At 35.6% G+C, this 25,257-nt stretch overlaps 4 protein-coding genes across 4 annotated transcripts; 3 read left to right on the forward strand and 1 right to left on the reverse strand.

Moving 5' to 3' along the window:
- The first annotated feature begins 1,670 nt into the window (after nt 1-1,670).
- LOC148589977 (uncharacterized) lies at nt 1,671-2,184 on the forward strand. The gene has a single exon (XM_088515922.1). It carries the CDS (start codon nt 1,677-1,679, stop codon nt 2,118-2,120), a length of 444 nt encoding a protein of 147 aa, XP_088372048.1. The 5' UTR covers nt 1,671-1,676; the 3' UTR covers nt 2,121-2,184.
- A 5,759-nt stretch (nt 2,185-7,943) lies between these two features.
- LOC132172102 (ARM repeat superfamily protein) lies at nt 7,944-10,404 on the forward strand. Its single transcript, XM_059583551.2, has 3 exons — nt 7,944-8,981; nt 9,129-9,593; nt 9,870-10,404. Exons 1-3 carry the CDS (start codon nt 8,121-8,123, stop codon nt 9,930-9,932), a joined length of 1,389 nt encoding a protein of 462 aa, XP_059439534.2. The 5' UTR covers nt 7,944-8,120; the 3' UTR covers nt 9,933-10,404.
- A 1,550-nt stretch (nt 10,405-11,954) lies between these two features.
- RABA5A (RAB GTPase homolog A5A) lies at nt 11,955-15,611 on the reverse strand. The gene is made up of 4 exons (XM_059581962.2): nt 15,377-15,611; nt 13,763-13,907; nt 13,170-13,623; nt 11,955-12,543 (listed from the first exon to the last, which is right to left on the reverse strand). The coding sequence occupies exons 3-4, from the start codon at nt 13,507-13,509 to the stop codon at nt 12,206-12,208; spliced, it is 678 nt and encodes a 225-aa protein (XP_059437945.1). The 5' UTR covers nt 13,510-13,623; nt 13,763-13,907; nt 15,377-15,611; the 3' UTR covers nt 11,955-12,205.
- Nucleotides 15,612-21,908: 6,297 nt separating this feature from the next.
- INT4 (inositol transporter 4) lies at nt 21,909-24,505 on the forward strand. The gene is made up of 5 exons (XM_059583464.2): nt 21,909-22,129; nt 22,258-22,664; nt 22,759-22,866; nt 23,077-23,682; nt 23,952-24,505. Exons 1-5 carry the CDS (start codon nt 21,994-21,996, stop codon nt 24,426-24,428), a joined length of 1,734 nt encoding a protein of 577 aa, XP_059439447.1. The 5' UTR covers nt 21,909-21,993; the 3' UTR covers nt 24,429-24,505.
- The last annotated feature ends 752 nt before the right edge of the window (nt 24,506-25,257 follow it).

The following is a 25,257-nucleotide window of genomic DNA, read 5'->3' on the forward strand; positions in this document are numbered from 1 at the left end:
ATAATAATGGTGAGACTAAGTTAAGCAGCAATGAAACAGAAACAGGTGTTAAGGATGCGTTGGGATAATGGAAATTAGAGGTGATTATTATAAGAGTTTGCTGTAGGCCTTTCTGTTGGGGAGCTTCCATTTCCACGAAATCGTACACCTGCTTCTGCCAGACTCAACTACACCCCCATGATTCATGAAATACACACGGTTTGCAGTTTCTCAAGTGTTTAACTAATTTAATTAAACGTGTTAGACTTCTCGACCCTAATTAACTAATTTTGTATTAGATTTACTAGCCTTGTCAAAAATTGGCAACCCTAAACGTTGCGTGTCAGATTTGAGTTGTGTCGTATACGACTATATGGTTTAATCCTAACTCAACTCATTTAATTAAACTAGTTAAATTTTTCGAATTTAACTTGTTAATTTCATATTGGTTCGTGTCAAATTCGCATCAACATAATTTTGGTCTATTAGAATTATATAAGTCATTAGAACAAGAGATTCTTACATGCATTTTTAATTATATCATGTATTTTTAATAGAACATGTAATTCTCAAATGTTTAAAGAGATGTTGATTTGATACACTAAATTGACAAAAAAAAAAAACTCTATTAAAAACAAGGCTTAATTATTTATTTATTAATTTTTTAAGCCCCTAATAAAAAAAATTATAGTTGAGTCTCCAGGGCAGGCTGGAAGAATGCCCATGGAGGCTGCAGGCAGCCATTGGTGTTCACGTGTAGCCGCATAACGTTGTCGTTTCTCTCTCGTAATCTTCACCAAAAGCTGGGCACGGGAAGTTTCGTGATTAAAAATACTGAATTTTGATCGCAATATTATGATATTTTTTTTTTCGAGTTTGTAATGTCTGCAGTTGACAGTTGACACAAAACGACAACACCGCAGGATCTTGGGCGATCACGTATGCTCTTTGCGCGATATCTAAAACCGTCTTTTGGCCTTATATAAAATATATATAAATAAATAAATAAATATATCTTTTGGCTTTTTTTTTTTTTTTTTCCTTCAATTAAGATCATTGCAGTTCATTTTTATTTTATTTTATTCAAAGTGGGAGTGGGGGAAAAGGGGATGATCATTGCTGTTCTTTTTTTCTTTTTTTATTTTATTTTATTCAAAGTGGGAGCGGGGGAAAAGGGGAAGATCATTGCTGTTCATATAGAGGATTGAACAAAGCTCAAACTGCATAGTGACTAATTAATTTTTAGACGATTATAATTATATGATTTAAGAATTTAATCATCCGATAGTTGGATTTACTTGGCGGTTAGTAAAGAAAGCGAGTTTATAATTGTAAAACACACATGAAAAGTAATTATTTTTTTTGTGTAGAGAAGCAAAGATAGGATTTGCAGGAGGAGAAATAGGCTTGTGAATAGTTGCTCATTCATTAGTCTCTGGTTACCAATAATTGGTGGTTGGGTTCCAAATAGTTGAATAAAATAGAAGATTGCCAAGAGAATGAGGCAGACAAGCTGCTCTAACCTAACAAACCTCATCCTCTTTGTAATCCTCTATTTACTCAACCATTCAGAACCTAACCAGAAAGTAAGCCTCATTCTCTTGGTAAACACTAAAACAGTGAGCCAATGAATGCAAGTATATAAATTAACAGAGGCAATGGCCAATCAGCAGTTACAAGCAACCTTAAAAAAAGGCATGATTATTATCTTAACTTTCTTTGCTCTAATGGTTATGGTGCCCATGTCGGAGGGCCAGATGCCGGTTCCCCGCCCGCTTTGTGCGTCTCAGTTTTCGCTCGCCAACTACGCCTGCGCCCGGCTCCCCTTGAGGCCGGTGACCCCTCCTTCCCCCCCTGATGATGATGATGATGATGATGGAGAGGACCATCAGGTGCACCATCACAAGCACGGACACAAAAGCAGGCACCACCACCATAGCCATAGCCACCATGAAGCGGGCCCCGGGGAACACGATTGTTGTCGTTGGGCGAGGCAGATGGACAGCCAATGCGTCTGTGAGGTGCTCTATCTCTTGCCAGCCTTCGCTAACTTCATCATGAGACCCGTGCATGAGATCTCCCTCAGTATCAGTGATACTTGCAATGTTACCTACACCTGCGGGGGAACAATAATAAGGTAGTTCTCATTTCAAGGTAGTTAATTCGACTGGCGATCACGTTGATGAAGCGGAAGTGTCACTAGTCAGAAGCTCTCCTTCTCCCTCCCTGGCCAAAAAAAAAACCCTACTTAAATATATTTATAAAAAAAAAAACATATATATAGTTATCCTGCTGGTACGTACCTAGTCCTACTCTACATATATACTAGCTTATTAATTTGATGTTTCTGTCTGTGCTTCTAATAGTTTTGAGAATCAATAATAAATTGAAGTTGTTGGCTTGGGAATGTTCTCAAACTTCAACTTCCTATCCATATTCTTAATTGGTGGAGTAGCAGTGTTCATGCTTTGAGAGTAGAGATTGAAACATTGTGTTTATTAATGTGTTCTGGATTTTTTTTTTTTTTTTTTAAAAAAAAATTGTGTTTTTATGTGATATCAATGCAAAAGAAGTTGTTGTGTTTTTAATGAATGTTTTATATTTGAGCGGTTTGTTAATATTTATGTTTTGAGCATTAAAAACAATATTGTACGCACAAAATTGTGTTACGACTTACGAGTCAACCTCACAACTATGCCATGTGTCAACCCTGCAATATAATGGTCTGGTGCCACATCAGCAAATCGCAACTGACACCAGACCACCATGCCACAACAGCAAACCACGTCTAAAGCCACACTATGCCATGCATTAGGTTGGATGCCACATATCATATGTATCGACACGCCACATATAAGAATTAGACTGTCATTTTAGTAGCCACGTATCCATCGAGTATCTAATCATCTTGCCACGTGCCATATTAAATATGTCTTGATAAGTAAGTAAATTTATTCATTAATAATTAAAAAGCTTAATTACATGACCTTTATATCATATTCAATATATTTCACATAATTTATTGCATGATTAAGTTAAGGATTATAATGCTTTTAAGTTTAAAATATTTATATTTTGCAATGATTATATTGTAATATATTAAGAATGATGTGAACTCACATTTTCAGCTTTAAATTTAATGAAAAAGATATAGGGGTGTGGTTTCTTTCAAAACAAAGGGCTCAATGTGGACTGATGTTCAATAGTCAAATATATGGTGGTCCAAGATAACAAATTAACAATAATAATAATAATAATAATAAAACTAAGAAAGGCCTGAGATGGACCCATGACAGCAGTGAGAATAATTATTGCTTCAGACAAAAGATTTCACAGAAAATAAATAAAAATAAAAAATAAAAAATAAATAAAGAAAAGAAAAGAAGAAGGGAGAAAAATAGAGAAGGATATGCTTTTTCTTAATAAACGCATACTACAAAAAAGTAGGTCCCAGAGAGGGGGAGGCAGATTCAGGGAACGTTGCGCTGTTCACCACCAAAAATGAGCCCATCAGGCTGGGCCCAGCAATCTTCATGCGTATTGTTGTGGCCCTTCCCTCCCAAAGCTTTTTGTCCCCTAATACCCTTATAACCACATACTAATCTTTTTTTTTTCTTTTTTTTTTAAACAAAAAAAAAAACAAAGGGCTTTTCAGAGAGTCCCAAAAAGTGGTTTTGGTAGAAGGAAAGTGTCGGTTTGAAAATATAAAAACAATTTTCATTAGTTGCACATTTTAAAATAATAAACGCTACGATTTTTCTTTGCATGTTAAACTAATGGCTCATATTAATACTAGTGGAAGGTCAAGTAGACGATAGCAGAGTGAACATCGCTATAGCGACGTCCGTACAAGTAGGGTTTATGATTTTTCATATATATATATATATATATGTTATGCTATAACCCTGAATCATTAAGAGAAAAATATAGTCACCTTTTTGTGGACGTAAGTAAATTGTCGAACCACGTTAAATCTGTGTCTCGACTCTTTCTCTTTCCAATTCTATATTGTTCATCAATTATTGTGCATAGTAACAATAGTGCCGATAAAGATTAATGCATGGAACTACAAACATCACTTATTTTTTTAGATTAAAGCTAATATATTTTCAATATCCATGTTTAATTGCCGATAAACAAAATTTTCATTCAAATTGAGTAGAAATTTTTTTTTATTAACTTATCATATGTTATTCTATTCTTTACCCATCAAGTTAAGGAGAGACTAGACTTTTAAAATTTAGTTATGAGAAGAAAATATAATTGTTCGCATTATTTATTTGTTTTTAATAAAAATCGCCAATAAAAATTTAGCGTTACTAATATATATATATATATATATATTTACAATGAAAAATATGGGTCAACAACTTGATCCCATGTGGTAGAATTGAGATGACCGCGTCAAAAAGTGTCCGCTTCTGATTGGATAACATAAGCCCAGATTAACATTTCAACGGTTTGACAAATTAAAATATTTTAAAAGTCTTTTCGTTTTTATTTGTCTTCTGATCGTCAAACCTTCTATTCGGGTTTGACATTTGGATTTATTCAAAATCCAAAAGCCCGCAGTTTAAAAGACTTTTCAAACACAAGTAAATAAATAAATTATATATATATATATATATATATATATATATATATAACTTTTTCAAACACCATAATTGTTTGACCAAAAGTGGGCGTGTATAAATGCAGGGGAGACTGGGGAGTGATCACCATCAGCCTTATTGAAAAGGCCAAAAGGTTACAGCTAGAGCTAGGTGTTTCACTAACTCAATAATTCAATATTTCTTTTCAACAAATCTAGGGCTTTCGATTGTTAATATCAGTATTTTTTTTTTGTATTTTTTTTAATAAATATTTTGAAATAATATAAATGTAAAATTAATTTTGATATTTTTGAGACCGACATATTCAACAATAAATTTAATAAAAAATCTGATCTTGATAAAGAAAAGTACGTCTACTAGACAAGATAGAATAGCCATGGATAGATTTGTTTTATCTCTTAGAGAAAAATATGTTAACATCAAACTATGCAAGAAATTTCTACTATGTTCTTTTAACCTTGTTCTTCATCTATTAATATGATAGAAATGATTGGTGTTATTAATTTGTTCATATTTTTCCTTTTTTTTTATATATAAATTCAATAGATTAGTCATTAGATTTGTCGGGTTCAACATTGACTTACGTGAAGTTCACATAAATCCACAAATTTAATGGTTAATTTGTAATATGAGAAGAGAAAAATATGAGAAAAAAAATATATTGACACCAATCATTTTTCTTAAACAGACTGTGTGAAATTTTATTGAGGAAATAATGCAATTATATTTCTTGAATTGGACAAAGTTTTCCTCCAAATTGGGTTGGAAAAATTTTCTTTAATCTAGTCTATAAAAGTGACATGTGTCCAATTTTTTAATAACATGTGAAGTGCAAATGAGTTTTGAATAAGATTTTAAAAGGTGACATAACTCTCCAAATTATCCATCACTTTTAATTTGGCCCTTCATTAACATTTTATGTTAATTTAAACAACAAATGCATTATGTGACCCACACGCAACTAAATAATTCAATTTCCCTTTCATTATATGTGTGAAAATACAATTATGCATTTATATTAAATAATTTTTTTTTAAAAAAAAAAAGTTATCCTTGGTCAAAGAAACTCACGATTTAACAAAGACTAACACCATACTGTATAATTTTATATAAGTATTTGCCCAAGAAGATCCACTACCAAACTATAGGTCTCTAGCCATGGAGTGGTAGAGACCCACAACCATGGTGGTTTAATATATATATATATATTAAACCACCATGGTTGTAGAGAGATATATATATATATATATATATATATATATATAATGTAAAATTAGTTCATATGATTGACTTAATTTGTAATTAATTTTCTATTGTATTAAAATGAACTCAAAAATCTTTGAAGTATGTCAAAAAAATAATTTAGTCCTTATAACCAAATTACGTTCACTGACATATTATGATTGCATGAAACGTTAGAGTCAATAAAATTGTGATACTTTATCATATTTAAGTAAATGTCACACTTACAGAATCTGTTAAATTAGTTAACGAAATTTGACTGTAGGAATTAAATTATTTTTTTTGGCATACTTTAAGTACCTTTGTATACCACATAGAGCTAATTATAAATCAAGTAAACCACAACGATTAATTTTACATTTTTCCGTAAATATAATGAAAAAGCTGAGTTATATGCGTCCAAATTAATAGAAAATTTCAATGAAATGAATAAATTGAAAATGTGTAATAATTTAAAGGGACGATTATCAATTTTCTTTTAAAAGTTAAATAAGAAATTAAAAATTTATAGGTGAATTTTAAGAATTAGGATACTCTTCATTTCATTTGAGCCATATAATTAATTATATTGAAAGAGTATTTTTATTTTTATAAAAAAAAAAAAAAAAAAACCTTCCATTATAAATAATTAAATATTATTCGAATTCCTGACATCATAGTACGACCTTTTAAATGAATTTGTTGCACTAAAACGTATCCAGAATTGGCATTAAGTCTGTGTAGCGATGATGAGGCTCGTAAAAACAAATCCTAGGAGTAATAATGGTGGCATTAAAAGGCTAATCCTACAGAGTACACTTCTTCTTTTATGGCTTCATAATACATCTTTAACTTCTCAGAAAAAAAAAAATACAACTATTAACTCCCACTTTTGGGGAATTTAAAACGTGTCCTTTGGGTGTCCAGAAACTAGTGCAACGTTAACTACAGGTGGCAAGTAAATATGTCAGTCAAATACGCGTAACCATGAACAACACTAACATCATTGTTTCCAAATTCAATGATTTTTGTGGGCACTACGAGTGCTTATGGGTGAGTATTTTGTAGTTCATGAGAAAAACCTTTTAAAAAGGGTAGTTTATGATATGATTCTGATATAAATTTTACATACAACTTATATTTAAACAGGCTTATAAAGGCATGACGTTTAAGAGTTCATACATTCATAGTTAAAGTTGCGCTTAAACCATCTAAGACATTTATGATAATAACATATTACCATGACGCTGACATAGTACCAAAATGTTTTAATGTAGCCTATAGTTCGTCCATTCCGTGAGTCAATCACACAATCGCAACTTATTTGATCACGCACTCGATTATAGGCTACATTAATACAAAATAATACAATCGATCTAAGGAAAAACTCATTTTTAATGCTCCTAGTTACATAAACAAAGCACCTCTGTTTTAATTAATTAATATATATTTTTTTAGAGAGAGAGAGAGAGAGGAAAAAGTGTTCAAGCGTTGCACCAATGACACCTACCACACTCCAAAATCTGCTAAATGGGGACAAGACAAACACAATCTTTTCCATCTATATATTAACCACTGCACTTAGGGTGCTAAACAACTCAGCAAGCACGTTGAATCACACAATAAAATTAATTCCATAATATCATCTTAATTATTTAATTATTTACGGGTTATCTACGAAAGCTTACTACCTAATATTTTTATGTGGTAAAAAGACTAGGAGTAAAAATTAAGAAAGTATTAACCTAACACGCCGACATTAGGTGAGCACGTTGGTTTTGAAATTCACCTCGTTTCAACTTTGATCATCATAACTAGCGTCTCCATCGGCCAGCCACGAGTGGCTCGGTTGTCGAGTTGCTTTCGCCACCGTCCGATGTAGATCGTACGGACAAGTTACGTGAAGGGGCTGGCAAACACGTGTCCCGCATCCAAGTTGTAAGTGACTCTTGTCGTAATCCCAAATCAAGAATCTTTAAGCGTGAAAAGTAAAAAAAGTTTTGGAACCGACGACGTCGCTTCATCTTAGTCGCCCACGGTCCCACATTCCCCCACACAGTATACTGTGATCCCTGTCAGATCAGCACCCTCGATAAGACCTGAACTGTGACCATTACTAGCTCACCAAGGTGTGATTTTAGGTTCGCCCGGATACCAAAGCCACTACACACAGCGAAACCAGCCTTAAAATCGATTCCCTCATCTTCTTCCCCAACCTCTGTTGTACCTGTCAATGGTGAAATCTTCTTTACCAAATTCTTCACACTAAAAAAAGAGGCTCGTGCTCTGATTCATACCAAAGCGACAATGGTTTCTATAGAAGACTCCCATTCGAGCTCCAACCGGTTCCCTCTATCCCGAAACTTGTATTCGCCGAAAGTTCACCGACACAGCATGGGCCGGTCGATGCGCACGATACGGTCCAACGTGTACCAAAGGAACGACGACGAGAGCAGTTGCTGCTCATTTGTCGTCGAGAGATCGGGGTGTGTGTCCGAGAACCTGACAGACTCGGGCATCGACATGCGGCTGAGCGAGCTTGCAATGCGGAACGGCAAGTCGCTGAAGTCCACGTCGTCGTCTGAGATGGTGGAGATGAAGGAGTTTCTGGATCTTTCCCAGGCCTTCAGCGACCTGTCGGTTTGCAGCAGCGACATCTCCGGGGAGCTACAGAGGCTAGCGAACTTGCCCGCGACGTCGTTGGACTACATCCGCGAGGATGCTGACGTAGCGGAGGCGGCCGAGCCGTGTTCGGGGTTTCTACAGAGGGAGAACTTCTCGACGGAGATAATCGAGAGCATTTCGCCGGAGGATCTCCAGCCGACGGTGAAGATCTGCGTGGACGGGCTCCAATCGCCGTCTATTGCCGTGAAGCGGTCGGCGGCGGCCAAGCTGAGGCTTTTGGCGAAGAACCGCGCCGATAACCGGGCTCTGATCGGCGAGTCCGGTGCAGTCCCTGCTCTGATTCCGCTTCTCCGGTGCAGCAGCGATCCCTTGACGCAAGAACACGCCGTCACGGCCTTGCTCAACCTCTCTCTCCTCGAAGGCAACAAGGCCTTGATCACAAACGCCGGTGCGATCAAGTCCTTAGTGTACGTTCTCAAGACCGGCACCGAGACCTCCAAGCAGAACGCAGCGTGCGCGTTGCTTAGCCTGGCTCTGCTGGAGGTAACTAATATCATAAATTTGATTGATTGAGAGATAAAGTAGAGTTAGAATTCGAACTCAGAACCACTGTACTCTGAAAGCAGAGAACTTAAAAATCTAGCTTCTGAGAAGAAAGAAGAATTTGATGTTGAATTCTTATTGTAACAGGAGAACAAAAGCTCGATCGGGGCCTGCGGGGCAATCCCGCCGCTGGTGTCGTTGGTGCTGAATGGTTCGAGTAGGGGGAAGAAGGACGCTTTAACGACGTTGTATAAGCTCTGCTCGATAAGGCCGAACAAGGAGAGGGCCGTGAGCGCCGGGGCAGTGAAGCCGCTGGTGGAGCTGGTGGCGGAGCAGGGGAGCGGGATGGCGGAGAAGGCGATGGTGGTGCTGAGTAGCCTGGCGGGGATTGAGGAAGGGAGGGAGTCCATTGTGGAGGAGGGTGGGATTGCGGTGCTGGTGGAGGCTATTGAGGATGGGTCAGTCAAAGGGAAGGAGTTTGCCGTGCTCACGCTGTTGCAGCTGTGTGCAGACAGCGTCAGGAATCGGGGGTTGCTGGTGAGGGAGGGGGCGATTCCTCCGCTGGTGGCGCTCTCACAGACTGGGTGTGTTAGTGTTAGAGCTAAGCACAAGGTAAGTGGGTAGTTCCATATTCGTCAAAATCCCAAAAACTTTGAGCTAATGGGTCTTGATCTTCAATCAAACTGTTGATGTGGTAACTTTTCTTGATGATGGAGCCTAATGAACTTGAATCTGGAAGTTTTGCCTTTTTGGCATTTTGCATTCAGTGTGCATGATTTCACCACATGTTATAATCAGTTTGATCGCAGTGTTTTCAGTGATTATGATCTTGGGAGTTCATGATTTTCTTCAATTTTAATGATCACATGGTTTGTTATGCATTTGCAGGCCGAAACGCTTCTTGGGTATTTGAGAGAACCAAGACAAGAGGCAGCCTGTTCAAGTCCTTAGACAAAGTGGAAGCCATTTTACTCCTTAGCAGAGGTAATTACAGTAAGAGGTTCGGTGTTGGGTGTATATATATGTTTGTGGGTTTTTGATGGTTTTGTACAGAGTGGGTTGAGAAATTTGGGAGAATATTTGTAGAAGGAAGAAAATTAGGGAGGGTAGCTAGTAAGAGTTCTGACCTTTAGATGTGTATGAGCTTGACTAGGTTTTTGGATTTTCTTCGTTCCATTTCATTGACTATGTTTTCTAGAGGTGGAATACATGTTTGCTTTTTGGGTTTTTGGGGTGATGAGATTTGGGTTATTCTCCTTATGTTTTGTTTGGGTGGCCCAAATGTTGTGAAAAAAAAAAAAAAAGGTTTACTGTGATCCTCTGGTTTTATGTAGCCTACACAACAAGAATATGTAAACGACTTGGACTATGCTATTATTTTCCAATATTTTTATCTGGTGAAACTATTTATCATCTTACTTCACAGCTTTCTCCAACTCCTCCTGTGAATTTCGTCATTGTGACTTTATGATCTCAATTTTTAATTTGAGAAAACCAGCGTAGGTTGCTTTTGGTTTTGGACATCCCCCCTCAATGAGATGACGGCACTTAGGGTGGTGGTTGCAAAATGCAAGCCACCTATGACCTATCCTATCTCTGTGCTGGTTTTTGTACTTGATTCTGTTAACTTATTTGACAGAAAAATTAACAGACACTTCAAATATTCACAAAAGCGATTCCTGTTGAAGAGATAGTGTAAAAAGTGTGGCGGTGGTAAGAGGAAAAATGGGTTGGGTAGGGCCCTTGTCTGCTGCTCCTTGTTGTAAAGTGTAGGGCATATGATGTGGGCTACTATCGCCATCTTTGCTATTTGCATGTAATCCAGCAATGCCGACGATGCAGGTGAACCCCACCACCACCACCACCACAGATTTTCAGTATTTTCTTCTTTCGTTGTTGTCATTATTAATGGTGTGCATTAGCTGGCTGGCGGAGCAGGTATTTGTTTTTTTTGTCGTGATGTTTGTTTGGTCGCGATTTGAAATCAGAAAATCAGTCTCAGGGGCTCAGAAGCTGACTTCGAATCGAATGCATGTGTCGGTTGCGAATGTTGGCTTGTTAGTTGCACCATGTATGGGTCTCCTCACTCTCCTCCATATAAAGGGTTTACATTTTCTAACACGTAGATAGAGCAATATAGCCGGGTGTTCAATCTTGTAGGTTTTGTATAGAGCCAAACTCCCAACAGATAATAAACCAAAAGATTGTTGTGTATTATTATTAGGAGAAAAAATTAAATTTTATTTATTCTTTAGGTTTTAATGCAATTTAGACAATAATTATGTGTTCAAGTTTTCTTTTTCTAGCTTCAAATAGGTCCCTTTTATCAATTTCTTGTCCAATTTATTAACCATATGTCTTGTCAAACTAATTAATTAATGTCATATTATCTGATGAGGGGGTTTCCCTCATCATTTAGCGGTGGTTGACCACTCTTTTTTTTTTTTTTAAATAAATGTTCCACTTGGCACGTACAATGGGCATATGACGTTCCAAACAAGAGCAATGTGGAATTTATTTTTTGGTCTGACGTGACATACTAAATGGAGGAGGAGCCTATTTGAAACTAACAGAAAATCTAAGGACCTAATTGTCAAAATTGAAAAGCTAGAGAATAAAATAAAATTGCGCAAAATCTGAGAAACTAAATTTAATCTCCCTTTTTATGAAATGAAACCACCAAAAATGACATCGTTTTGTTTTTTAGTTTGTTATTATTATTATTATTATTATTATTTTGTGGATGATTTTGAGTTTGTTATCCCTAAAAACAAATTAAAAAAAAAAAAAAAATCTCTGAAAAAAACATTGACTGAGCAAATTTTTTGGTCATTTTTCCCAATGTTTTCTGCCAGCCTTTTAAGGATGGCAGAAACACGTGCATGTGGCTCACAACATAAACAACTGATAAAGAGGTTCCAAACCTACTCCCCAAAGAAAAAGAAAGAGAATGCGGAAGGAGTCAAGGTGAAATAAATAAAAACATAATGACTAGATATGAAATTTGAACATTGTAAAATATAATTTTCTTAATCCCATTACAAGTCACTTACTCTACCCCCAATTTCTATTCAGCCATCATTGACTCAGAACAAGTGATGTTTAAATTGACATTTTAAATAAAATAAAAAAATTTGATCAGATGAAGAAGAAAAGTGTGGAGATTGACTAGAAAATTTAGGCTTGGGAGACCAGCAAAAAGATGAGAGACATGGCGTGTAGCTTCAAGATGAGCAACACCAACCTTTTCTAGGCTCTACAGCTGCTTCTTGGTTCCCTCCCTGCAAAACCACCACAGTTTTTCCATTTCCCATCCAGGTAGGATCTTGTTTCTTGAGCTCTTGAGATATCATCACTTTTCGGCTTAATATATGGTAGATCTCTGTCACAACTGTCTGAAAAGCGGCGGCTACATTGGAGGAATCAAGAGCAGATGTTTCCATAAAAAACAAACCCTGTGCTTCTGCCAAGTCCTTGCCTTCAGCAGTCGATACCTCCCTCGCATCCTTGAGATCAGACTTATTGCCAACAAGTATCGTGACAACATTCATGTCGGAGTGCGCTGTTCAGTAGAACCACCCAATCAATCCTCAGTTTATCAAATTTAAAAAGGATAAATGTAAGTTAATCTATTATAGCCACCAGAGTGAAAAAAAAAAAAAATCAAATGTATTGACAGGAAAACTGCAAGGGAAATGAATCAACATGACAGACCATCAACCTCGATCAATTCTGAAACTGATAGGCTATGAGGTGCAAACAGACATCATAGGAAAAGAGAATAAAATAATGAAATGAAGGTTCACAGCATTTAACATCCAGGGTTGTGATAAAAAAACAGCTTCATTAGGCATCAAGAATATCACTACAACATTTAAACTCACTTAAAAATTACTTCAATATAAAATGGTTCAATAAAGTGTTGGCCCATACAAATGCACTAGAAAATAAAGACAGAACCATTGAAATGGACAGTCAAATATTATGAAAATCATAAAGAAATTATTCATTAACAGAAAATGTCCAATGTATTGTCAATGTAACCTTCCGCCAAGGATTCATATAAAATTATCTACCAAAATTAGTAACAAAAACATTTCAGCAGAAAGCACCACAATGATTACCCTCTTTATTTAAACATGAGAGAGAGAGAGAGAGAGAGAGAGAGAGAGAGAGAGTGCCTCTTACTTTGAAGTTCATTAAGCCATCTGGCAATGTTATCAAATGTCTGGCGTCTACTGATGTCATACACAAGAAGAGCTCCAACTGCACCTCTATAATATGCAGATGTAACAGCCCTGAATCGCTCTTGACCTGCTGTGTCCCAGATCTGAGCCTTGATTTCCTTTCCATTGATATCCATCTTTTGGGTTTGGAACTCCACTCCTATTGTTGACTTTGAATTAGGGTAGAACTCATCTCTAGCAAATCTTGCAAGCAAGTTTGATTTTCCAACAGCTGAATCACCAATTAAAACAATCTTGAAGAGGTAATCCTCAGATTTTTCTTCTTCAGAATAAAAGGCCATCTTCCAACCTTGAGAGATTGTCACTTTATAAAGCCATATTTATATGAGTAGCCTTCTGGGTTTTGGGTCTTTTCAGGGATAACAATATTGCCTAATAAATATAAGACCTCCCCCCTATTCATCATGACGAGGAAATGGAATAAGAGAATAAAGAAGAAGAAAAAACCTAGGTAGGAAGGCAGGAATATAAAGCACAAAAGCTGCAGCTAATTATTGACTTTAATGCACCATAAAACAGAATCTGAGAAAATACCTATCTTCTGGAGCTCACATCGGGTGGGGTCTGAAAATTTTTGGAACTTCTGATCCACCCTCAGCTTCTAGCCACTTCCATATGGAGCTTTTTAAGGTAAAATTCCAATATGCCCCTCCAAGAAAAGTGAACAGCTTTAAAGTTCCTATAGAGTCAAGAAAGCATCAGAATCTACAAGACCTAAAATGAAAGTAACTAATATCATTGTTGCTCATTTCCTGAGCTAGAAATTTGTGGTTGTGCCTCGTGTAGAGTATGTTACTATTTTCAATTCAAGGTCAGTAGTTATCATGTTAGCTAGAAAATGGAGGTTGTGCCTCATGTACAGTATATTTACTATCTATTCGAGGTGAGCACTGTGCAGTGATCATGCGGACTGACAGCCAGAAGCTCAATGTGTTGAAGCAAAGTAATGATAATTGTCTTTTCAAAGCAAGAAGAAGAAGAAAAGGAGCAGAAAGTATGTATGTAAAAGCATTAGGGCTGCTTGCTGTAAAAAAAGGCACTTTAGTCTCTTATACAGGAGAAACTACGATCACTAGTTGTATCTTGATATAGGTCTCCTCGCTCAGCTCCCTGTTGCTGCTTCTAAGCTCAACCACAGAATCAATGATAGTGGGTTAGATCATCTGTGCCAAAAAGATTGTATGAAGACTGAAGAGGAGGTATTCTTGCATGATTAAAAAAAAAATCCTAGATACTTTACTTTGACTAAATCAGAATTCCCATGTGAAATCAGATTATAGCATCAAAGGTAAAAAGATCTAATCTTCTCAACAGGTTTTCAACAGCATTTAGTATGTCCCCCTTTTCTTTCAGATAAGCAATAAGAGATTTTATTGATATGTACACAAAAGGTTCCCCAAAAGAGCTACTTGAAGATTTAATATTGGAGTTTCACGTGTAACGGAATAGTGAGCGGTTGATCTAACATTGCTGAGTTGAAACCCATTGGCTTAAAGGTGGAGACCTGGCATATTGAGACTCGCCGGTTATTTATTCTCTCAACATTTAGTATATTCCAGATACAAGTTATTTAATGCTTCAGCTAGAGCAACTATGGAGAAAACCTGTTCTGAGACTACTAAAAAGAAGAGGTCTAATACCAAAGAATGGTGCTGAATGATGAAAACATTGATGCCGAATTGAAGTGAAACTGAGAAGCTTCATCATCAATACAACCATTTAACCAAATCAGTAGTCAGTGACCTAGCTATCATGTTTAACCCAATCAGGTATTCAACATATCGTGCCCCTGTAGACCTAAAGGTGCAAAACCAAAGCAAGGAGGCAAAACCCAGAAAACCCTAACAGTTTTGACCAATTGGTGTTCAACAACAGAGCATAAGCAAGTACTTCCTTCAAACTATAGGCAATGAAGATCGACCTCTACGTTAGGATGAGCTTGAACAATGAATTAAAAGCATCAAAACTGTAATATTGCACAATCCCATTATCAATCACAAAGTGAACTCATTTTCTATTAAAAAAAACGTGTATTCTAATTGAAAACCAACTCGATCACAAACTTCCTTATGAGAAAGAACAAATGAACTTTCTTTGTCGTCATTTATATGAGAATTGGGAAATTAGGGTTTATTGTGATTGACATACCGGAGAGAATCTGGAGATCGAGTGCCGTCCGATCCCTGTCCCTCTTTCTCTCAGATTTCCGATCAAAACAGAGGCGAATTTGTAGCCGTTGAAGATAGGATCTAGCGAGAAGTGCTATTGAAATTATATGATTAATGAAAAAATTAGGGATTTTAACATTTATTTTCTTGGAAAATTAGGCTTTGGGCTTTTGGGATTGATGGAGAATAAGAAGCGAGCACACCGAGCCAGCGAGAGAGATTTTATTACTGTTATTATTATTTTCTTTTTTTGGGTCGGAGAAGTTATTACCCAAAAAAAAAAAACAAAAAACAAAAAAACAAATTACTCTAACTATATATATTACAAAAAATAAAAATAATAACTTAAAATAAGTCTTCTCAGCACATTAATGTGTGACATGAGCAAAATTATATTGTTTATTATTTTTTAAAATTATTAAATTAATCCTTGTGATGTTTTAAAATGAACAAAAAACAGAATCCTTATAATTTTCTAATTTGTTTTAGAATAACTCAAGAATACAGTTTTCGTCTCCAAAGAGTAGCTCAATTAGTAGTGAACCACGCCTCATGAAGCGGAAGTCACTAGTTTGAATTCCCTCTCCCTTCTCTTGTGTGAACATATCAAAAAAAAAAAAAAAAAAAGAGTTTTCAATATTTTGGATAACTTTCTTTAATTAAAGGGATTTAATTTTTTTAATCTCAAAATTTTTAGTGTCTTATTGCCTAATTCATTGCTCCTTATTAAGTTATCTATTAATAGTATTAAGATGAAATCAGATTCTAATCCTATTAATAAAGCTATAAAAGAAAAAAAAAAAATCTTTATAATGTTATTGATAGTTCAATATTTTCCACCCTTCCAATCTTCTGGGTAGTATGTTTTAGCTTAATTTGCGTGCTAATTAATTTGTATTGTGGGCGTAAAAGGTGTTTGACAAGAAATGTTTGGCTTTTCAGGATCAAGTTGATTTTTGTTATCGAAGAATTGGGTAGCTTTTCTTCTTAAGGATTGGGCCGCATAAAGCGGTTTAGGATGCATAACAGAAGAAGATAGGTTTAACCTCATCCAAACCTCTGTTCGGCAAAAACAATCCCTGTGAGGGCAAGGGGGTGGAAGCACTGCAAATCCCAGAAATAGATCCGTTAAAAAGGAGTGACTCACTCCAAAAACAAAGGTCTCAACAACATAAAACAACAAAATACAGAGAAACCAAAACCCAAAAACAGATAAAAGAACAGAAAATGAGCACAAAAACCATCTTCAGCAAACTACCGGTGAAGGAGTGCAGCAGGGGGTGGTGGAGACCGGCGAAGGAGGGCAACAGGGGCAGTGGCACGGCGACGGGCAGCAGGTGCGGAGGAGGACGTCGTCTGACTCAAGCATCCAAACCACACGCCGGCTCGAATCACACACATTTGACTAACCTTTTGTTTTGTGTCTTTTTGTGGATAATTTGTTTTTTTTTTTTTTTTTTTTAATTTGGGTTTGAGATTTTTTTTTTTTTTTAGACAATTAAACTGAAATATGTTTTTAAAATATAGAGTTGAGAAATGTTTAGTTTTTATCTATCTCCCCTTCTAAAAATAAATATTGATATTTAATAAAATTTATCTAAATTATAAGTAAGAAGTCAACTCTTTGACTATTAGTGTTTATTATTTATTTAGAAACACAAAACACTTTCTAAAAAATTTATTGAACAATTTTCTTAAGTTGACACTACAAGAATATTTTCTCTTATATAAATCTCACTAAAAACACTTTGTGAAAAAAAAAAAAATCTAAATTAAAACACAAAAAAACACATTTTTTTTTTAACTTTCATTGAAGATCTCTGTGGTAAACATCATGGCAATCATGAATAGCCAATTATGAGTCAACTCTAGTTTGATCCAACTCCATACATTGAGGAGCTCTAGTGAAGCCAAAACGTCAACAACAATATAATGAGTCCCTTGCCTTTCCCAGTCTTAGGAAGCAATTTTGTGGCTTTGTGGACACCGTGATAATAAGAAATTTAATAGTTCAAATGAATTGGAGAGTATTCAGTTAATTATATTTTAAAGATATTTTTGCCCCCAAAAAATGAAAAGACAAACTTGCTCCTCAAAATTGTTGATGATCGTGTTCTGATAACAAATGAGTATTCTTTATTTCACTTGAAGAGTAACTTATTATAATCATTGGGTTGAGCGAGAAAGTAAATGATACTTATTGATTAATGCGGGGTGTGATAGGCTTGAAAGGAAGATCTATTTAACGGTCATGAATTATTTTGTTGAATCTAACAATATACAAATGACGCGGTCTTATGTATACCGTTAAATACAACAAAATAAAGTATTTAAGCCAATCACGTTCTCCATTAATCAATTTATTAAGTATCACTTACTTTCTTGTTCAACTCGGTTTTATGTGACAACATATATACTATTAAATCTATAAAATCTAATATGGACCATCTGTTTTACTTGAAATTGAGATTATCCTTATCCGCTTGAAATGCTTCAAATTGTTTATTGTTGGAGTTTTATGAAATTGAGTTTCTTGAAAATTTTCAAGGTGGGTAAAATTACTATCTGTAAACAGATGGATCATCCAAATATAACATGGGTAAGATTGACATTTTCTCTTAACTAACTTAACAACTACTGCCATTTATCATTTTTTTTTATTAAAAAAAAAAAAAAAACTAATTCAATTTCAATAGCAATTGTTTTGGAAGTAGCACTAATAATGGAGTAATGGTAGAAGAAAGAATCATATCATTTTCTTTGTCATTTCAAAATTGATGTGACTTTTAAAATCATCATTGGTTGATAGATAATTATCGGATTTTAATATATAGTAGTTTTAAAAGTCACATCAATTTTGAGAGGACATGAGTCTTATTTCTAACATATATTACTCATAATAATGTGCTATCCTATATTTATCTTCTTCTTTTAGTTTTTATTTATCCTAAAAGCTTACTCCAATAGAAAGTCATGTTAAATCACCACTTATCTTAAAAGCTTAAAATGATAGGATATTGTTAATTTAATTATTTTAATTTAGGGGAAAAATACAAAATCAGTCCATGTGGTTTACCTAATTTACAATTAGCTCCATGTGGTGTCAAAATAAACTTAGAAATCCCTAAGGTATACCAAAAAAATAATTAAGTCCCTACAATCAAATTATGTCCATTAATTTAACAGATTCCGATAGTATGACACTTACTTAAATATAACACATGTTACAATTTTATTGGTTCTAACGCTTCACGTTATCGGAATATGTTAAGTCAATAGACAAAATTTGAATGTAGAGACTAAATTATTTTTTTGATATACCTCAGGGACTTCTAAGTTCATCTTGCTAATTACAATTAGGTAAACCGCATAGACTGATTTTACATTTTTCCTTTAATTTAGACAAATACTATTTTGCATTCTCCTAGCATACTCAGTTATGTGGCATGCTCAATCTACTCTTAATAAATCTCAATTAAAAAGGAAAATTACATTCAAGAGTGGATTGAGTATCCCACGTCAACTGAGTATATATGCTTGAAGAAGAAAAAACTAACGTTTCTCTTTAATTTATATTTTAACACTCCCTGGACTCAAAAGTTTATCTTCATTATCACCATGTGTTTTAGTTAAGGTTTACCTTCATTAATCATTATCCTCTTGTTTCATTCTGGAAGATCATTTTACCTGAATTGGGAAGCTTATCTTAATTCCCTTATATCTATCATGTTTGTAGTATCAAATGTACGTGGGGGTTAATTAATTAGCTGGATTTCTACTCAATTATTGTTGCTGCGGGTTAATCGCCAAGGTTTCGGGAAGAAAATAGAAAATTGGCAGAGAGAAATGTGCTCAGCCTCAAACAAAGGATATAATTATCTCTCTAAATAGTATTTAAATTGGTTTTGGAGGGCCTTAAATAGTTGGATTTACTTGAATTGATAGATCCCAGTCCAACCATCAACATTCAACACCCCCTCCTGCCACCATTAGTGCACAACATACGATCTCAAAGTTCTTGAATCAACAAATATTTCTTCTTTGAAAAGGGCATCTGAAGAGCATAAAGCATCAGGAGGTATTTATTTTGATATGATAACAAAAAAAAAGAAAAAAAAAAAGACAACATTTTTTTTATGTTTTGAGTTATTTAAGTTAATGTCTTATTGACTTTAAATTGCTTCCCCACACTGTTTTTCATCCTAATTAAGCTGATCGTGCAGTTGATAATTGATGGTAAAATTATATATATTTCTTTTGCTAGGATTTTTCGATATTTTAAGAATATTGAATTTCATTTGGTTAAGGACTTTGTTTCCTCATAAATGCTTTTTTTTAGAGGTAGATAATTAAGATAAGAGAAATGCTAAACATCCCAAATTTCTGTTCCAAAAGTTGGTTCCCAAATGATGTGTCACCATCTCATAAGTTAGTGACACATTTATGAAAATAATAAATCTCATGAGATGGCCAACTAGCTTATCTTGAATCAACAAATGATGATAACACATCATTTGGGAAGAAAATTTGGGATGTGTAGCACTTCTCTTAAGATAATAATATACGTACATTAAGTCAATGACATGCGTTTTTTTTTACAATACAATTCATTCACAGCTTGTTTGAATGTACCTTGAAACTTAATATTAAAGATACGACAGAAATTTTCTCCAAACTGGTTTAGAGGAGATATCCTCCAATTTATGTAAAATAGTGCCAAGTGTCTATAAACATCTAAAATGTACATTAAATTTTTAACCTCATTGACGTTCCCTTCAAAGGCTTTTCAAATAAAATGAAGGACTTAGATTGAGTCATATCAATCTTTAATGGAAATTAAAAAAAGTAAAGGAGTATCAAAATCACCCTTTAATGTGGTTGGTCAGCTTGTTAAGGAGTGGCCGATTAGTACTGTTCCAGCCACTCTCACGAAGGTGGCCAATCACGGCAGAATTACATTTTAAAATTAAAATCTTACTCTCCCAAATTTTTTATTTTTTAGTTTTGTCCTCCAACTCTAAATGCTAGTTCCGCCCCTGAGGAGGTAGTCGCGTGATGTAGGACAATATTTATCTATATTTTTGGTAAAAATGAAAAATAATATTGGAGCAAAGTCTTTTTATCAGAATTTTACCTCTTTTCAAGCACGGGAAGTATAGAAGGAAAGATTTTGTCATGATCACCGCTGATTGGAGAAATGATAAAAATCATTTTCTCAACCATTTTCTCAACCATCTCCGGATAGTGAATTGATGAATTTATCATTGAAATTTTGTGGGACTCACATGAGTCCACAAATTCAATGGTGGATCCATTAGATTTGCAAAAAAAGATATATGGTTGAGATACTGATATGTAGCATGTCAACCATAGTCAATTTTATTGATTCTCTATTTTAGGTTAGGATTTTACCAGTTATTTTATTTTTCCATCTTTAGTTTAGTTTATTTACTTTCAAGATTTAAGATTTTGTAATATTTTCCTTCTTAAGTGATTTAGTTGCTTATTAGGTTTTAGTATCCGCAATTAGAATATTGTTAATTAGTAATAGTTGCGGAATTATATTTATTTAGATTTTCTTTTTTAAGCTGTGTATTTTCCATTTATAGAGAGCTTATTGTATATCAATTTACAACTCTTATAATAAATATTTGAAAAAATACATGTGTATTTTTGTCTTTTAAGCCATGTGTAGCTTGTGTTCTTTATAGAATCAAAGATGCAAATCTTCTCTCTTTTATTTTTATTTTTGTTATTTTTTTTTTATCTACGAGGGCTCGGGTCCTAACAAACGTGCCTTGGAATTGCAGTCCTTTCCTCTATCCCTACACATAGGGCTGGCAAAACAAATACCTAACATGACCCGTTTAACTTATGCATGTTTTTTTTTATAATAAGGTTAATCTAAGCGTCATAATTTCATAAATAATAGTTACATGCATTGATGCATAGGATAAACAAGTACCTCTTTATTTGGCATGTACCTATTTTGCTAGCCCTACCTATACAAACTAATGTCACATATTCCGTTTATTTTCCTTTTATTCTTTCTTCAAAGATAATGAGACTTTTTAAAATCAACATTAAATTTGAATAAATCCGATAATTACTAATAAAAGTCCTAAGTATATATATCAACGTAATCTTTAAAGATTATTTCTTCTATACGTTAACTTTTGAAATTTGAATAGTAAAAAACTTTCCAAGCACCGATTTAGTATGTGAAGGCCCAGCATAATCCTTTGGACGCACCCCCACAAAGCCAATCAATCAATCAGCTCTACAGCCATCTCTTTCTTGGTAAACGCTTGTCCATCCAAGTGTAAACGCATGCATGTGATCTTATTAATTAGGTAGTAGTTATTATCGTCTTATCCAAATTAAACTTCCTAGATAATGTTAATGACGTACTCATTTACTTCTCTTTTAACCGTTAGAGGTGTGCTGGAATTCTTTAATCTTAATTAGTGTTTTGAATTTTTAGTAATTGTTTTTTTTTAGCGGAAGACTTTTATCTCCTTGGCAAGCTTGGGTATATATTATCTCATCTGCGCGCAGAACGTTGGTTGAGAGATAACAATCTGCTTTGCATGAACAATGGTGGAGGGGGGTGTCATATCTGCAGACAAGACAGAGTTTCTTGAATGTTTTCGGATCACATGGAAAACACCATACATTTTGCGTCTTGCTGCCACGGCTGGCATTGGTGGTCTCCTCTTCGGCTATGACACCGGTATTTTCTTTTTCTTTTATTTTATATGGTAGAATAATAATCAAGTAAGTTTGTTTAATTAAGATTGTCTTAAACGTACGAAAATCATTTGAATAAATTGGTGTCGTGTTTTGAAATCAATCAAACAGGTGTGATTTCGGGAGCATTGCTATACATCCGTGAAGACTTTGATTCCGTTGACCGGAAAACATGGTTCCAGGAGTTGATAGTGAGTATGGCGGTTGGAGCAGCCATTATAGGTGCAGCCATTGGGGCATGGATGAACGACGCTCTCGGAAGAAAAAAGTCAATTTTAACGGCAGACGCTCTGTTTTTCGTGGGTGCGATTGTGATGGCTGCTGCTCCGGCTCCTTGGATGATTGTTCTTGGAAGGATCTTCGTTGGCCTGGGAGTTGGAATGGCTTCAATGACGGCGCCGCTATATATTTCTGAAGCCTCTCCGGCTAGAATCAGGGGCGCACTTGTCAGCATGAATGGTATCCTAATCACATTTGGACAATTCTTATCCTACCTTGTCAATCTCGGCTTTACTCAGGTATTATTATTTTATATACATCATTTAATTTCTAGCTTTAATATGTTTTTTTTTTAAAAAAAAATTTAAAAAGGCATTTTGATGTGATATAAAGGTAAACGGAACTTGGCGATACATGCTTGGAGTGGCAGCAATCCCGCCTTTTATTCAATTTATCCTCATGTTGTCACTTCCGGAGTCCCCGAGATGGCTGTACCGAATGGTGAGCATCTGATTTGACTTGAATACTGTTTTTTTAGACATTGTGTTATCAAATTGCTAACAATTCGGGTGAGCCAGAGAGCTAATAATATAAAATCCACTTTCAACCTCTCATATTTACTGCTTGAATTGTTAAAAATTTAGATAGCAAACTGCAGAAGATATGTATTCATGAGATGATGAATTTGAAGTTTTTTCTTTCATTTACCAGAACAAGAGGGAAGAGGCAATGAGAATTTTGCAAAGAATCTACTCTGCCGAAGACGTTGAAACAGAGATGAAACTATTGGAGGCATCTGTTGAAGCAGAAAAGAATGATGAGGCGGATATAGGGAACGACATCATCACCAAGTGTAGGAACGCTATGAAGAATGTGGTAGTGAGAAGGGCTCTTTATGCCGGCATTACTGTCCAAGTTGTGCAGCAATTTGTTGGCATAAACACCGTCATGTATTACAGCCCGACTATCATGCAACTCGCCGGATTTGCCTCCAAGGTGGTGGCTTTGGGCCTCTCTCTCGTTACATCTGGTCTGAATTGCGTAGGTTCTGTAGTCGCCATGTGTTTCGTCGACAGATTTGGGAGAAGAAAAATGATGCTTGTTTCTTTGGTTTCCATCATCATTGGCCTCGTCGCTCTCTCCATGGTGTTTTTAGCCTCATCTAGGAATGCGCCGCGTATTAGCGACTTTGATTCCAACCACCTCGTACTCAACGGCACTTGCTCTGCTTACATATCAGCCCCCAACCCATCATCTTGGAACTGCATGACCTGCCTCAAGCAGGATTGTGGCTACTGCGCTAGCGCAGGCAACCATGTAAGTTCATTTAATTAATATTCTAACACCAACTATCGACCTCTGCTCGAGAGCCATTTCTTTTGTGGCCTCGGGTTAGGATTTGCGATTTTAAAATGTGCGATATTTTGAAAACTATGTTAAAGTGGGTTTGCTTGTGATACATTTTTTAAAAGCACACTCCCAAAAGCAATTTGCGATCAAAACTTTAACATCACTAGCTAGCAATTGGCTTGGCCTAATTTATACATTTTCCACCTTCATTTGTTTATCTGTTTTTCTGTGATCAGTTTCAACCTGGGGCTTGCTTAGCTAGTGATAAGGAAGTTGGAAATGTATGTAAAAGAAACAATCGTGTGTGGTACGACAAGGGTTGTCCTAGTAAACTGGGAGTGTTGGCTGTCGTGCTTCTCGGATTGTACATAATAGTTTATGCTCCGGGCATGGGGACGGTGCCGTGGATCGTTAATGCAGAGATCTATCCGCTCAAATACAGAGGCTTTGGGGGAGGCGTGGCAGCCATGGCCAACTGGTCTTCCAATCTAATTGTGAGCATGACCTTCTTGTCTTTGACAGAGGCTTTGGGTTCCTGGGCCACCTTCCTTTTCTATGCTGCCTTCTCCTTCGTTGGCCTTATTGCTATCTTTATGTTGGTGCCTGAAACGAAAAGTATGCCGCTTGAGCAGATTGAGAACACCCTTCGCAAAGGGTTCAAGCCGTTTGGTAGGAGGAGAGAGCAGACTAATAATGATGGGGAAGCTGCTTGACAAGACAAATTAAACAAGTCAGAACTGTAAATCTAACAACATTTGCTGTCTCTAGACTTCTGCTTTTGATAAGTGTCTCTTCGTTGGATTTGTCAATGAAAGTTTTTGTCTTTATATCTATTCAAAAATCTGTTGATCAACAATCTGCAAAGTGGTAATTAGATACGTGCTTCATGTTTCGTTGGGCTTTTCGTAATGATTATGTTGTTTGCACATTAAGAATGCCTATTACATATGGTCAAATAAGCAAGTAGTTAATGGATTAGAATCTCTCACAATCTCTTGCCCCAAGTGCAGGGGATTGTGAGAGGCCCTCAAATAGGGCCTATTTGCCCGAACAATGCACAGGCCCCATCGAGAGCCTCGCACAATCCTCTACCCGATTGTAGGGGATAGGAGAATTTCATGGAGTCTCCAATAGTAAGAAATCCATTTTTCAGAACATGGATTTGAGAAAATAGATTACCAATAACAATATTCATTTTTGGGAGTTCTTTATTTGATAAAAAAAATTTGGGGGGTAGACTCTTCCATAAAAAGTAATTTGAGAGCTCAAGCAAGAACTAGGTGTGATCGAGTTCCATTCAAATGGATAAGAGTCAAAACAGCCACATATTTAGGTGTAACCGAGTCCCATTCACATACTCATATAATCTATGACTCAGATCAAATTTGTATCCAATGCCCTCATTATTATCCATTTAAAGCTTGCACTTTTGTTTCAATGGAACAAATAAAGCAATTTTATGTGAATGAGACTGTTGTTAGGAGTATTACAGCTTTTACTATTATAAGTAATAGTTCACATGATACTTACCACACCAGTCAC

The sequence above is a fragment of the Corylus avellana genome, chromosome 1 (assembly GCF_965113065.1).
Source record: "Corylus avellana chromosome 1, dhCorAvel1.hap1.2, whole genome shotgun sequence".
In the NCBI taxonomy this organism is placed as follows: Eukaryota; Viridiplantae; Streptophyta; class Magnoliopsida; order Fagales; family Betulaceae; genus Corylus; species Corylus avellana.

Excerpts from the sequence above, each read along its gene's own strand:
- LOC132172102 (XM_059583551.2), top strand. The coding sequence starts at position 8,121 with ATGGTTTCTATAGAAGACTCCCATTCGAGCTCCAACCGGTTCCCTCTA. Across the intron at positions 8,982-9,128 it reads TTAGCCTGGCTCTGCTGGAG|GAGAACAAAAGCTCGATCGG; the intron begins GTAACTAATATC and ends TTATTGTAACAG. Across the intron at positions 9,594-9,869 it reads GTGTTAGAGCTAAGCACAAG|GCCGAAACGCTTCTTGGGTA; the intron begins GTAAGTGGGTAG and ends ATGCATTTGCAG.
- LOC148589977 (XM_088515922.1), top strand. The coding sequence starts at position 1,677 with ATGATTATTATCTTAACTTTCTTTGCTCTAATGGTTATGGTGCCCATG.
- RABA5A (XM_059581962.2), bottom strand. The coding sequence starts at position 13,509 with ATGGCCTTTTATTCTGAAGAAGAAAAATCTGAGGATTACCTCTTCAAG. Across the intron at positions 12,544-13,169 it reads ATGGCTTAATGAACTTCAAA|CGCACTCCGACATGAATGTT; the intron begins GTAAGAGGCACT and ends TCTACTGAACAG.
- INT4 (XM_059583464.2), top strand. The coding sequence starts at position 21,994 with ATGGTGGAGGGGGGTGTCATATCTGCAGACAAGACAGAGTTTCTTGAA. Across the intron at positions 22,665-22,758 it reads TCAATCTCGGCTTTACTCAG|GTAAACGGAACTTGGCGATA; the intron begins GTATTATTATTT and ends TGTGATATAAAG. Across the intron at positions 23,683-23,951 it reads GCGCTAGCGCAGGCAACCAT|TTTCAACCTGGGGCTTGCTT; the intron begins GTAAGTTCATTT and ends TTCTGTGATCAG.